General features: G+C 37.1%; 1 protein-coding gene across 3 annotated transcripts in view; it reads left to right on the forward strand.

Moving 5' to 3' along the window:
• The window catches only part of Luzp2 (leucine zipper protein 2), a 393679-nt gene that overhangs the window by 329990 nt on the left and 48850 nt on the right, over positions 1-14839 (forward strand). For all 3 annotated transcript variants that reach the window (XM_021202224.1, XM_029545241.1, XM_029545236.1), the window contains one exon: positions 4539-4703. In XM_021202224.1, the coding sequence (XP_021057883.1) occupies positions 4539-4703 (165 nt within the window). The remainder of the gene's footprint in view (positions 1-4538; positions 4704-14839) is intronic.

Raw genomic sequence — 14839 nt, forward strand, 5'->3', positions numbered from 1 at the left:
AAGAAAGAAAAAGAAAAGAAAAGAAAAGAAAAGAAAAGAAAAGAAAAGAAAAGAAAAGAAAAGAAAAGAAAAGAAAAGAAAAGAAAAGAAAAGAAAAGGTCTGGATATATACACATTGCATGTAAGTTATGCATGTCGTATATATGTAGATATAGACCTTAGGTCCACGTTGCCTTTATTTTATAAATATTTGTCTGTGTGTAATTTATGCACGCTAAGGTTGGATTAAGAAATTATTAACATGCCTTTGCACATTCAATTCAGACTCCTGCTCACTTCATACATAATATTATTTTCTCTGTGATTCTCAAAATCATCTTGGTTAAACTTACAGTGTTCCACCCTCTGTTAAGAATGGTCTATGCTATGATCACTATTTAGTGATTATGCTATCAATAATATTGAACAAGAAAAACCACTGCATTTGTGAACGTATATTTCAATAATTCAAGATATCAACTCAGAGGATTTGTACAAAAAGAAAATTGCCTTCTAATTACCCAATTTGAACTGTGTTTTGTTGTGTAACAGGCAGGAGAGAGACCATGTAGTTCTGGTTCCTTTGGAGATCTTCAGATTTCATACTTTAGAAAACGTCATACTGTGTGCAGATTTTGACACTATACCTACACTGTGTGGTAGGTTTGAAGACCAGTCTAAGTGCTGCTGTTTAGGGATATGACTCTATCTCCTATTAGCTCATTTCTCCACTTTGTTATGATCCACACATCTTCACAGCTGGCTTATGTGACATCTCAAACATATTATGTAGAGTTTTTCATAACAGAGAAATTAGAAAGGAAATATCCTGATTGTTAATGGTGTTCCTTCATAAGATTTGGAGCTCTGAAGAAAAAAAAAAAAAAAAGGTTTGGAGCTCTGAAACAAATTAATATTTAAATAAGTAAGTAGAGATCTACTAAACCTTAGTTTTCTGGAACAGCTATTTATTCATTTATTCACATTATTAACATTTGATAATTCATGGTAGGCTGGCTTTCATTCTATGGAGTAGGTCAGGCATAATTCATTTTACCAAAATTCGTTTTATAAAAATTCAGTTTATCGTTTTCCAGTGAAAGTTCACCTCCTCTCACACAGCACACACTCTGCCACTTTTTTACAAAAGACATAGAAATTGTGTAGATCTGGTGGAAGGAAAAAAAAACAAGAAGAATATTCAATTCACACTAAGAAACTATTATCTGTCTCAGCTGCTACTTTTTCTGAAAAAAAATATTCATTATATCCCAATAAGATGCTGAGTCCTCAAGTTCCTGAGGCAGTCCCCAACTTCTAAGATGTTATCATTTATGGCCATTGAATTATATTTTCCCTATATGTTCTCCCTGATTGAATGCTAGATAATTGTTTAATTTATCAGTGGTTATATAGTTTTCAAATAGCTTTTGTGAAATGCTATTATGTTGAGCACTATAGGAATCAGAAAGTATATGAGACATGATCTTTGCTCCCATATCAAATATAATGAACCAATCAGAAAATGAGATTTTCTGATCCACGGGGAAATAGAATAATAGAAAATTAATCTGGAAATTGCAAGTATTTATGGATAGCACCAAATCTCAAGGCCATAAAGCATTGTATTGTTTAGAAATTGGGCTTATGTCACAGAACTCGGGGCTTCTGCAGAGTGTTTCTTTCCCCTTTAGTTCTGTGCCCTTTTCCATTATTCATCACTCTCATGTGCACCCTTGTGCAGTGAGCCCATATCCTGCCACAGCCTCTATTAGTCTGGGAGTCTGAGAGTTGAGAGTCCCCAGGGACAGTACCCCTGTGTTTAAGTAATCACTTCTATTGAATGGCTCTGTTCAGACCTTCCCAGTGCTATGCTTCATAGAGGTCAGCCACAGCACTTAGATATTTAAAGGTGATTTGAGAGTTCTCTGTATAAAAACTAAATTGATGGAAATATTGCCTGTCACATGGGAAAACCCAGAAAGCTTATCCATTAGTGTTACTAGTGAATAAGGTTAGATTGCTTTTCTGTGAAGAGAATTTTGTCTTGAACCTTTAATATTCTGTCACCTCTTTTTTGGTATGTGGAACTATAAAAAGCATTTCCCATTATTAGTGATTGATTTTAAGAAATATCAAGCAAGATACAAATAAAGCTTAAAAACTAAAGCTCTAAATCCAGTTGGAAAGGCTATATGAATCTAAAATGGACAAAAACTACAGGAACTACGAATTGTTCCTCCCCACTCTCTGTCACATTTATATAAGACATTTTTTACTCACCTTTTACCTTTTAAATATCCTGTGTCTCATGTTCACATAACTTTAACTATACTGTAAGAACATCTTCACATTCCAACTTTGTCCTCACTGATCTTTCTAATGAATGAAGTGTTAGTTTATTAGACCAAAATAAACAAAACAAAACCAAAAACCCCCTCAATATCTATGAATCAATTCGGAGTTTTCAGAAAATTTATTATTTATCCAGCTACCACTGAAGTATATTGAAAATTGGGCATTTTAGCTACAAAATTCCTAACTTCAAGAGTAGAGGGTACAATTAATGGGAGAAGTGATTGGGAAGGAAAGGATAAACCAAGACTTACATGAGAAGAGAATAGTTCTCTTCTAGATCCAGGGGAAATAGATACAGAGGAAAGCATGCAACATATGTTATCTCATACTCCACTTAGGGACATCGTGTTATAGTAACTTCAAAGTAAATAGTTACCCGAAGATTCGGTATATTGGAAGGATGATGATGACGTAATAAGCTCTGTTGTCAGGTCACTGTTGCCCCTGGCCCTGTGCAAACATAACACTGGCAGCCTCAGAAGCAGGCTTGTTCAGTTAGAGGCTCTTTCTTTGGGAGAGAGGGTTAGAAAGATGATGACACTAATTCTGGTGACAAATGTCAGACCATGGTCTCTGGTAGGGTCCATCTAGACTCTCAAGAAATAACTATACCAAAATGTAAGACAAGTGGTCCTAGTGCAATCTGTAGTCCCAAGAATGAAACCCAGGAGGGAAGACCTTAAAAACAGCTAGAAGCAAAGAGTACAGATCATTGTCTTCTCCCTCTTGAATGATTAGAGAGTTTGTGTGGGTCATTTCAAACCATGACTTCATGGTTTCATTCTTTATTACTTTTAGCATCTGAATTGAGTTATTGCTTTGACTGAGAGATTTATTAACCAGCTGAAAATACTCTTTAATCCCTCCAGGCCCAAGACCATTAAAGATTCCTGGGAAGTTCCCTGTGCTCAGGCATTCGATTTTCAAAGGTTGCACTGTTTCCCCTAGAACCTTCTAGGAGTGAAGGCCTAACATAAATATCCCTTCCTACTGTTACCATGCATAGTGTGTAGTTTTAACTTAACAGTGCCAATATCTTGAGAAGGTATATGCAGTTTATTGGTACCTGTCCCGTGCCTACCACTTTAACCAAACCTGCATAGATTTTTCACTGAACTACTTACATGTCACATCCTTCTGCTGCATTTTCTGCTTTGAAGATATATGATAAACCTCACTAAACACAATAGACAAATATCCTCTCAGAGCCTGATAGTTATCTCTTGAAATGTTCTCCATCAAACCAGTTAGTCCATTGCTTTTTAATTCATCCACATTTCATTATGGAAGCAGAATACAGCCGGAGTCTTTGCCAGGATGCAGCATCTATGGCCTCTCAACCAATATCTGACACTGTCCTTGCCCTCTGAGGCCTATTGAGTTTCATTTCTTCTGGGATACTGGTCTTCCACAGCCCCATTAGAATCACCTACCAAATTTTGCTTCTAAGTTTCCTATAATTACCTGGCCTGAAATTTCAAACTGTTCTGAATCAACTTGCAAGCTAGTTGTAATGGCTTCTAGACAATATGATCAGGTCTATAGAAGCAAGAAACCCATAGCTTGGTATCCATTTTCTGCATTCATTCTTTTTCTTATCAATGCAACCAAATATCTGGTGAAACATAGCTTAAAGGCAGAAGGATTGAGTGTGGCTCATGGTTTGAGGGTTTTCGTGGGTATCCAAACTTTTGGAAATGTGAAGTGATATTTTGTGAATAAATTTATTGGACCATATTCATAGCTCATGACAATGCCTCAGACACTCGTGTCATCCTGGGAGGCAATGCATGATAGCAGGAATGGCCCTCAGATGCAGTAGCAGTAGGTTGGGATGTTTGATCAAGTCTTAGATGATCAAGTTGCAGAAAGAGATGAAGGAAGTAGAAAGGAGGCAGGGGGAAGGAGAGAGACATGGTGAGGGTAGATCAAGCCAGAAGTATGGTCATACTATTTCTGCTTAAGGCCTGTTTCCCAGTGTCCCATTCCCTCATCCTAGTCTCTACATCCATCACTGTGATCCCAACTGTGCACAAGGTATTCAAGAATAGAACCAAGTGTAGAAACCACATTGAACCAGGATGAGGAACTTTGTTTGAAAACCTGTCTGTAGTCGAATGGAGTGAGTGTATGCTAAGACCAATGTGGGAAATGGTAATAAGAACCACAGATAAAAATGTCAATGCTTCCCTCTCTTTCAGGAATCACAGATGAAAGCAATGAAAGAGACAGTACAACTCTGCTTGTCATCAGTTTTCCGTGATCAGCCTCCTCCTTTGAGTCTCATGCCATCAAATCCAACCCAGATGTTACATCCACCCAGGACTGTTGCTTCCAGGATTCCAGAAGCCAGGACAAAAAGCAAGGTACTTTGTTGCAGTAAATCTTGCCAACCCAAATATGCCCCAGCAAATGAAAACACAACACAGTTACTATGATTACATGCTGTGTGCCTAGATTGGGCAGATCTACCACTACACTACCATCTTCCACAGCTTATGAGACCCCTTAGAACTTGCAGTTTCTCCAGGCCATGTGCTCCTCCTCTGTGTCCTTTCCCTTTTCCATTTTCTCCTGCTTCTCTCTCTCCTTCTCCTCCACCTTCCCTTTTATCTCCCAATCATCAGCTCTCCTTTATTTTACAAATTAAGGTGGGAATCAGGTTCACAGGAAAATCACCTGTGTGCTGACTCATTCCTTATTCACAACCACTCAAAGGAGAACAGAATTAACATCAAATATAATTAGCCCCAGGGCTACCAACAATAAACAGTACTTCTTCTCCATGTGTTACCAGTAATGACTAGTAAAGCATTGTCTTAAAGATCGATGAAGGAACTAGAGAAAGTAACCAAGGAGCTAAAGGTGTCTGCAGCCCTATAGGAGGAACAACAATATGAACTAACCAGTACCCCTGCAGAGCTGTGTCTCTAGTTGCATATGTAGCAGAGGATGGCCTAGTTGGCCATCAATGGGAGGAGAGGCCCTTGGTCTTGCAAAGATGTCCCAGTACAGGGGACCGCCAGGGCCAGGAAGCAGGAGTGGGTGGTTTGGGGAGCAGGGGGGAGGGTATAGGGGTCTTTGGGGATAGCATTTGAAATGTAAATGAAGAAAATATCTAAAAAAAAAAAAAAAAAAAAAAAAAAGATCCTCTATGTGTACTCACTACTCTGGACCCAAGTAGAACACCAAATTCATGGACTCATCAGGCAGCTCCCAGCAGAGAGTAGCTCAGGCTACAGTCCCAGAGAAGCCTGGCAGAAAGCAATGTTTCATTACTTTGTAATGAAGACCTTTGTAAGTGGGAAATTGTCACTGTTGACATTACTACAACAACCAAAAGGGTATAAAAACGGTGAATTTTAAGTGTTTTATAAAAAGACTTGTATTACATTCTCAACACAGATATGAACTTTCTTTGGAAATATAAGCAACATTCCTCATACATGTTAAAGTTAAGCATGTAACATTCAGCCCATGAGAATCATTTCATAGTATGTAAAGATATTCACACACACACACACACACACACACACACACACACACACACAAAATAACCTCACCACATAGCTTTTCAATTAGATAATCTTGTGTTGGCTTCCACTCACTTTTTAAGAGGGATTTTGATGTGCCTCCCTATTTCAGAGCAACGATCTCTAAGTTGTCTCATCAAATCCCATAATACCTGACTATCAGAGGAGACTCTGGGCTTCTACCCCACTTTGTTTCATTCTCTACAGAAACCTGTTGTTGGGCTCTGGGTGTCAATAAACACAGACAGTCTATATATAGGAGCTGTTGAAAAGAGGAGTTTTGTTTCAGTCCATTCTCTTGGAGGAACAGCCTCCCTAGTTAGTTTTTCACTATTAGGATGTCTATTGTGCAGAGTAGCCTGACTTAAAACTCTTAATTCATGTTTATTTCTTACTCCTTTTATTCTAGCATTGTTACTTACAATTGTGGGCATAAGAGATTTATTTTATGCAATCTCTCCATATATTAACATACCATCCTGTAAACAAATCCATGAAACTGTATTTCCACTGTTTCCTTTTATCACCTTTGCCCTTATTATGTGTTGGAAGATACTCATAATTTTAAAGAAAATGTTTTCCATACATTTTTCTGTCCTTCTCTTGAACATTCTAGGTTTAAAATATTTGATTATTTATATCGCAAATGATACAAGCGCATGAAACTGTACAGTTCTATGTTCATCAGAACATACTGAGTTCTCTGTACTCAGCAAGTTTCTTGAAATTACTGAATGCACACTCCCCACAAAATCTCATAGTAAAGGGTAAGCCATGACCTGGTTTCTCTAGTGGTATACTGGGGACAGGAACAAACCCTCATCTAGGACTGATGACTTCCAGCAAAGTGTGCCCTCAATTCTGTGATCATGTGACTTTTGTCTCCAACTCAAACTAGATAAAATTGCTTAAATGAATTATAGATCTGGGTTCTTTAAGACCTTGAATATATGGAGGAAATTACTAAGGGTTGCTTTTATTGATTTTTCTAGGATTTAATGTATGTCCTGTCATTAAAATTAATAAATATTTATTATCTGTCTTAGTTTAACACTGAAAAGAGCAGGAAGGATTTAAGCAAGCAGTTTGTAGATTGCTTATTTTTCAAAAACCAATAATAAAAAAATCCAATTATTTAAGATGAACTTCAATAAATCTAGGCTAATGTAATATGCAGTATTGTATTTTAGAGATTAACATTAAAAGCTTTTCTAATGTTTATGTCTTGCCTATGTTCTTCTTCTTCTTAATAGTGGCAGAAATTGTGTTTTATGTGTGCTCGAGGCATAATCTCTTTGCAGGCACCTAGCAGACAATATTGTTTTAAGCCCTGAATCGTATAACATGGTGTAGTATATACAAGAAAATCAAACTCATAAGTCACGAGAGACTTTTTCCTCTATAAAAGAAAAATCACATGCTTTGTGTATGGAGGTAGAGATTGAACACGGGGCTTTGCACAACCTAGGCAAATAATTTCCCGTGAAGCTACAGTCTCAGCCCAAACACTGTCTGTTTATTTGCTTGTTTGCTTGCTTGTTTCTCTGTTTGAAACAGGGTGTCACAATCTGCACCTGGCTTGCTTTAAAGCACTCTACATGGACCAAGTTGACCTTGAATTGACAGAGATCTGCCAGTTTCTTTCTATTGAGTGCTGGATTTAAACTCTTGGCCCATACATAAATTTTAAATGAGCACACTTAACTCATTAGCCATTAAATAAAGTGCCTTGAAGCCCATGAAGTGGTGTGCCTGACAGAGAGTTGCAAACTAGTCACCCTACTCTGACTCTTTGGATCTCGGATAGCTATAGTAATGTGACCACTTAAGAGTTCTGTCTCCCATGCGACTGCATTGATTCTTGTACTGGCTAGTTTTGTGTCAACTTGACACAGGCTGAAGTTATCACAGAGAAAGGAGCTTCAGTGGGGGAAATGCCTCCATGAGATCCAGCTGTAAGGCATTTTCTCAATTAGTGATCAAGTGGGAGGGGCCCCTTGTGGGTGGTGCCATCTCTGGGTTGGTAGTCTTGGTTCTGTAAGAGAGCAGGCTGAGCAAGCCAGAAGCAAGCCAGTAAAGAACATCCCTCCATGGCCTCTGCATCAGCTCCTGCTTTCTGACCTGCATGAGTTCCAGTCCTGACATCCTTTGGTGATCAACAGCAATGTGGAAAGTGTAAGCTGAATAAACCCTTTCCTCCCCAACTTGCTTCTTGGTCATGATGTTTGTGCAGGAATAGAAACCCTGACTAAGACAATTCTCATCAATTAGATCTATTTTTCATTTAGTATATTTAATTTTAACTTTGAAAAATAATGTACAAAATGATGTCTTTATATACATGTAAGATTTGTACATGGTTAAATAATCACACATCATAACCCTCCTTTGTAGTTCCCTCGTCCTGTCAGTCATCCTTCTCCAGATAACCTTTTCCCATTTCTCTCTATACTTACAAAAGTATCTATATATCTATATTATTCATCTATCTAGCTATCTAGCATCTCTCATCACCAATCTGTGATCTAGAAGTCATCTGTCTATCTATCCATCTATTCTGTCTCTATCTTTCATTTAGCACTCTACTGTCATCTACCTAATATTTGAAAGAGAAAATAATTTCATTTTTCTTCCTGGGTCTGGCTTATTTTGTTAACACAATGAGTTCCAGCTTTACACATTATTCTGAAGATTACATAAACTTGTTTTCTGTGGTTTACTTACCCTAGTTGTGTTTAGGTACCATATTTTCTTTTGATTTTCATCTGCTTATTGACATTAAAATTAATTTCATATCCTATTATTATTATTACAATGAATATGATGTACACATATCTCTAAAGTATGTTTATACTGTATGGACATCTTTACAGTATTCAGACATTGTGTGTGCATCTCTATAGTATCCAGATACTGTATGTGCACCTCTACAATTTGCAGATACTGTGTGTGCATCTCTACAGTAGGCAGATACTATGTGTGCATCCCTATAGTATCCAAATGCTGTGTGTGCATCTCTAGAGTACACAGATTCTCCGTGTGCATCTCTAGAGTATGCAGATACTGGGTGTGCATCTCTGTAGTATGCAGACACCTTGTGAGCACCTCTATGGTATTCAGATACTGTGCTTGCATTTCAGTATTTGGATGCAGAGTACTTTGGGTGTATACCAACCTTATGAAGAATTTCCATTCCTATTTGCATATATTAACTCCACATTTTTATATTCCCACTAGCAAAGAATAAAGGTTCTTTTTTCATGTTCTTGCCAGTGTTGGTTGTTTGATACCTGGGTTATAATCACTCTGACTGAGATGGACTCTGTCAGTTTTGAATGTTTATCTCTTTTTTTGAGAACTATCTGATTCATTTGCCTGTTTATTTTTGAGCATTAATTTGCTGATTTCTTTGTATATTTTAGAGTTTAATTCCTAGTTAAGTAAGTATTTATCCAGGATTTCTCTAATTCTGTCAGCTGTCTCATCCCTCTGCTAATTGTTTACTTTGTTGAACAGAAACACTTCCATTTCATGCAGTCTCATGTGTCAATTATTAGCTTCATTTCTCTGGACTGTTTGGTATCCTTATCAGTCAGTCTTTATGAATCTGTCTTGAAATGTCTTCCTATGCCGTTTCAAAGCACTAGGTCTTACAATAAGCTCATTGCTCCATTGAATAGCTTTGAATGTGGCGAGAGCTAGGGATCTAATCCCATTCTTATGCATATTAATATCCAATTCGCTCAACACAAGCTTTGAAAAGGCTGTCTCTTCTCTGACATATGCTTTTGATATCTGTTTTTGTTAGGATTTGCATTGCTGTGAAGAGACACCATGACCAAGACAACTCTTAGGACAACATTTAACTGGGTCTGGCTTACAGTTTTAGAGGTTCAGTCCAATATCATTGTGGCAGGAAGCATAGCAGCATGCAAGGAGACAGGGTGCTGGAGGAATCAAGAATTCTACATCTTGATCCTAAGGCAACCAGGAAGAGATTGGCTTCTGCGGGCAACCAGGAGCAGACTCTCAATTCCACACTGGATGGAGCTTGATCATAGGACCTCAAAGCCCACCCCCACAGTGACACACATCTTCTAGCAAGGTCACACCTATTCCAACATTGCCACACCATTGTGCCATTCTTGGAGCAAGTAGATTCAAACTACCACAACATCTTTATTGAAAACAAACTGCTTGTCATTGTATGAGCTTATTCTGGGGTCCTCTCTTCTTTTCAATACTTATTTGTTTTTGCTGCCAGTACAGTGTTGGTTTTGGTACTGTGGCTTTGTAGAACAGTTTGAATAAAGTCTTATTTTAGCTCCAGTATTTCATCTTTATTCAGTATTGTTCAGCCCATTTGGAATAATATGTACTTCTGTATTAGCTTAAGGATGTCCCCATAGTTCTGAGAAAGGGTCACTAAAGTTTTCATCACATTTACACCCAGCCATTGATCACTTTCACTTCAGTAACACAGCCATTGAAAGAATATTACTTCTGCTAATCCTTCTCCATGGGAGTGCTCTGCCACCTCCAGTGCCCTCTTCAATTCCTTCTTCAGTGTTGTACATTTTCCATTTTAGAGTTCTTTCCCCTTTATTATGTCTATGTCTTGCTGTTTTAGTTTTCTCTTGAAACTATTATAGATGTGGTTCTCTTCCTGAATTTACCCTCAGCATTTGAAATCTTCCTCAGTGGTATTTTGTATGGCTTTTCCAGAAATTTGTGAAACATATCTAAAACAATAATCTTGAAGCTACTTTTTGAGAAATACAAAACAAAAACAAAAACAAAAAAAAAACCCAAAACCTCAAGTAGTAATATTCGACGCTTCTTTAATCTTTCTAGGGGGTTTATGACATAAGCTTTCTCTTTCTATCCAAGTGTGTGTGTGTGTTTGCATGTATGTGGTGTATGTATATGTGGTGCATACATTGTAGACATGTGATATATAAGTGTATGTTTACATATTTGAAGCCAAATGTACTTGACACTGCTACTGAATTATACTGGAGAAAACATAAAATAATTTATATACTTTCTCTTCATTTTTGCACTCATTTCCTTGGCTACTATAGCATGCCTACTATATGAGCGATCAGTCCTGCAGCTCAGGCTTCATCTGCTGTTCCTGTCACCTGTACTGTAGCATGCCTGCTATATAAGCTGTCGTTCCCATAGCTCATACCTGCTCTACAATGGTACTGCTTCCTATGCTGCTCCTGAGTACATGCAGTCATCCTTTCTTACCCTCTATCATTGCATCCTCTACTGTCATTAATAACTCATTCTCCTTGACTTCAGTACATATTTTTTTAATCTTCTCAGGAAGATATTTTTATGTTACCACTGCTGTGACAGCTGAGGACTTATGCCTCAGTTTCAGAAGTATGTGCTGTCTGCCTTGTTCTCAATAAGGTGACTGAGCTTATCGTCGTGATCTACCTGACATGATGTTTTCAAAAAATTAACTTGAAATAGGGCTTAATGTGTATTCATTTTCTTACTTGCATACTTCTGGAAAATATGTCTCATTGAATGTTGTGCTAAGCTTTAAATGCATATCAGTGTTCAGGACTATTGGATTAACGTTTGAAGTTATGTGGATCTGTACAAGGTAGATGACCAAGTTTTCTCCGGTTTTAACTTTTAAATTTAACGGTAGTATTTAGGATTCCATGGTCTAAATAGTTTTGATAAGAGACAAAGGTTAATTATACTATTGGTTCTATATGTGTCTAAGAGCCTGTATTTGTCATGTCTTTGCTAAAGTATTTGTTTTATAGATAATTGTGTTTTAATAGAAAGGTAAATGCAAAGGTATAAACTAGGAAATACCACTTCCATTTTGTTCAAACTGAATACAATCAGGGATAAGAAAAAAAGGAAAACCTTGGAAGCTGGTTTCCTTAGTCATGTAACACCAAATGGCAGCTTGACTATGGTGAAAAAAAGAAAGAAAAAAAAAGAAAAGGAAAAAAAGAAATTGGATTCCAGTGTGCTGATTGGGAGAACTAGTGTAAATTCATGATTAAATGTGTACTGAGGTATACAGCCTGTGTGATCTCTTCATTCCAGAGGAAGAAGCCCAGAGAGGCAGGAAACCAAGGTGTCACACCATACACTGATGACATGAACAGCAAGAGAGGTTTTGAAAAGAAAGACCGTTGGCATGTTTTCCATATGCTAACTTGTGGGTAATTTTCAGAAACTCAGAGTGCAATTGTGTTCCATGATATCATGTTTTGATCTGAAAAAAGGAAAACATCTGAATTTACAATTAGGATTTGACAACCTCAACATAAAGGAACGTTTAATGTTGGAAACATTTGAAATTACCCAATGAGAGAGAAAAGGCAAGGGACTCACAGGACATACATATGAAAAATAATGCAAGCCTGACTTTAGGACCAAAGTCAGAGATAGATTCTTGATGGTGAATTTATATTCCTTACCCCTCTCTTTTGCTGGGGTCATCATTGCTTAGAAGCAGGGTTTTTCTATGCTGACCTTAATAATGAAAAATCAGAATATGTGTCAGTGTGGACATTAGAATGTAGACTGCTCCAGTGGTCTGCTGGGACTGGTTTATAAATAAGTGGGAGAATGAATGTGCAATCTGTGAATTTTATACTCATCACTAGTAAACATGGCTCTCATTAATTACTAATTATACACTCACAATGAAATAAGTTTTATTAAAGTCAATATTCTAACAAAGACTACTAAACAGCATAGATATATATGTTTCTCTAATATTGTCTTTTTGATATATGTAGTGAAAATATATATACACTATAGTTCTTTGTTAATGATAGCTCTGGGATAAACTGTAGTTCATGCCATTTACACTATTAAAATTGGTAGACATCATAAATCAGAATTTTCCTAAACCACAGAGATAGGATACAAGATTATGCTTTATGAATGTGTGTTTATGTGTATATAAGTGTGTGAATGTCTGTGTAGGTAGTGAACTTGAAATATTAACATCACATTATTGGCAGCATATATGGTATATGAACTTTATATAAGTACATTGATTTTACTCTCCCCTAATGCTTATATGACAAAACTAAACACATAGCAATATGCTGTGAAAGTAAGATAATTATAAAATTAACAACTAAACAAAAAAGATAATTTTGTATATTATCCATATAATTTTAATTAATCATAGCTTTTTATATAAAACATTAAACATGGCTGTATACCATTTAAAAATATCAAAATGTAAGGAAAAAGAGCAGAAAACATATTACCCAAAGTTTTACCACTTTATATGAAATTATATTAATCCAACAGTAATACACAGGTGGGTTGTGTGTTTATGTGTATATGAATGTGGATCTGTATGATGTGTGTGTGTTTGCATGTATATGGTGTATGTATATGTGATACATGCCTCTGAATATACAGACTTTTCATCTGTGTAGGCTAGAGGAGAATGCAATGTTTTTCTTTGTTGCTTCCCAGTTTATGGACTTGAAACAGATCCCAGAGTGCAACTGTTTCTGTTTCCCAGAGCTACTAGAGGACTACATATGGACAGTTATGCCTGGCCTGCTCAGAATTCAAACTCAAGTCATCATGTTTGTAATGAAAGCCCTTTAGTCCATTCAGCCATTTGTTCATTTGGTGTGTAGAGTTCCATAATGGAGAAATAAACATCTATGATTTATTAATCAGGTCTGTTAATACTCAGTTTTGCTACTTTCTAGTTAATAATGTTTTCAAATTGTTTCACTTTAAAAAAGAAAACATTTCTGTATCTTCTTATCCAGAAGATGTAGGTAAAATCACCACCAACCTTGTAAATCTGTTATGGAAATTCAGTGAGAAAATTCATCATTTACTGTATGGATCCCTGGGGAAATGGGCAATAAAAACAAGAAATAGAAGAACATAAGACCAGGAATCCAGAATTCCACTATGAAAATATTTAAAGAAAGTATTTAGAGCTGGAAGAGGTTTCAGCCATTGAGATCATGCACTGCTTTTGCAGGGGATGTGAATTCAGTTTCCAAAATCCATTCAGGTGGCTCACAAGCACGTTTAACTCCAAGGGATCTTATACCTCTGATGATATCCTCACACACGTGACATGCACTCTAAGAGAAACATACACATTAATAAAAATACAATTTATTTAACAAACAACAATGTTCTCAGTGAGGTAGCAGTGAGTGTTGAGCCTAACCATATCATTCGTCAACTATCCCCAAATGAGGACACAATGTGTGACCCACAGAAATATGATTTTTTTACCCTTTGCATGAAAGAGAAGCAAAAAATAAGAAAATGCATTTATCATCAGGGGTCACCATAGCACTGCTGTAAACAACAATACAAATACACTAGACAAAGGAAATGCTGAAACTGCCTTACAGGGAGCCATGTTTTTCCTCCATCCCAGAGTATATAATTTTGTCAGTCTTGGTCTTTCTGCAATACAGCTCACTGTCTTGGTTTCTGCTATAGTTACATGGGTAAAGGTTCCAGTAAGGAGAGCTGCATAAAAGCAGGAGGATGGCATGCTAATTTTTGAAAGTTTTTGTTTAAATACCAAAGTCGTTTATGGCAGCAAGCTCCAGGGATCTAATCAGGAGTTTCCTGGCAGCTGGGTAAAAATAGCATACTGCTTAGTGCCTAGAGCCTTAGAGAACACGGGTTGTTATTACCTTCCTAGCTGCCAAAAATCTCTGGCAAAGAAATCCTTAAGAACTATCAGTACAGTGCACCTGCAATTATCACAGACCAAACTTCTCAAACTGGCTCGTATTTTCAAATTATTGCATGTTCAAAAATGGATGGAACACAGGGTCCCCAATGCAGGAACTAGAGAAAGTACCCAAGTACCTGAAGGGGGTTGCAACCCTGTAGGTGGAACAACAACAGGAACTAACTAGTACCCCCTGGGTTTGTGTTTCTAGCTGCATTTGTAGCAGAAGATGACCTAATCG

This window comes from Mus pahari, chromosome 1 (genome assembly GCF_900095145.1).
Source record: "Mus pahari chromosome 1, PAHARI_EIJ_v1.1, whole genome shotgun sequence".
NCBI classification, from domain to species: Eukaryota; Metazoa; Chordata; class Mammalia; order Rodentia; family Muridae; genus Mus; species Mus pahari.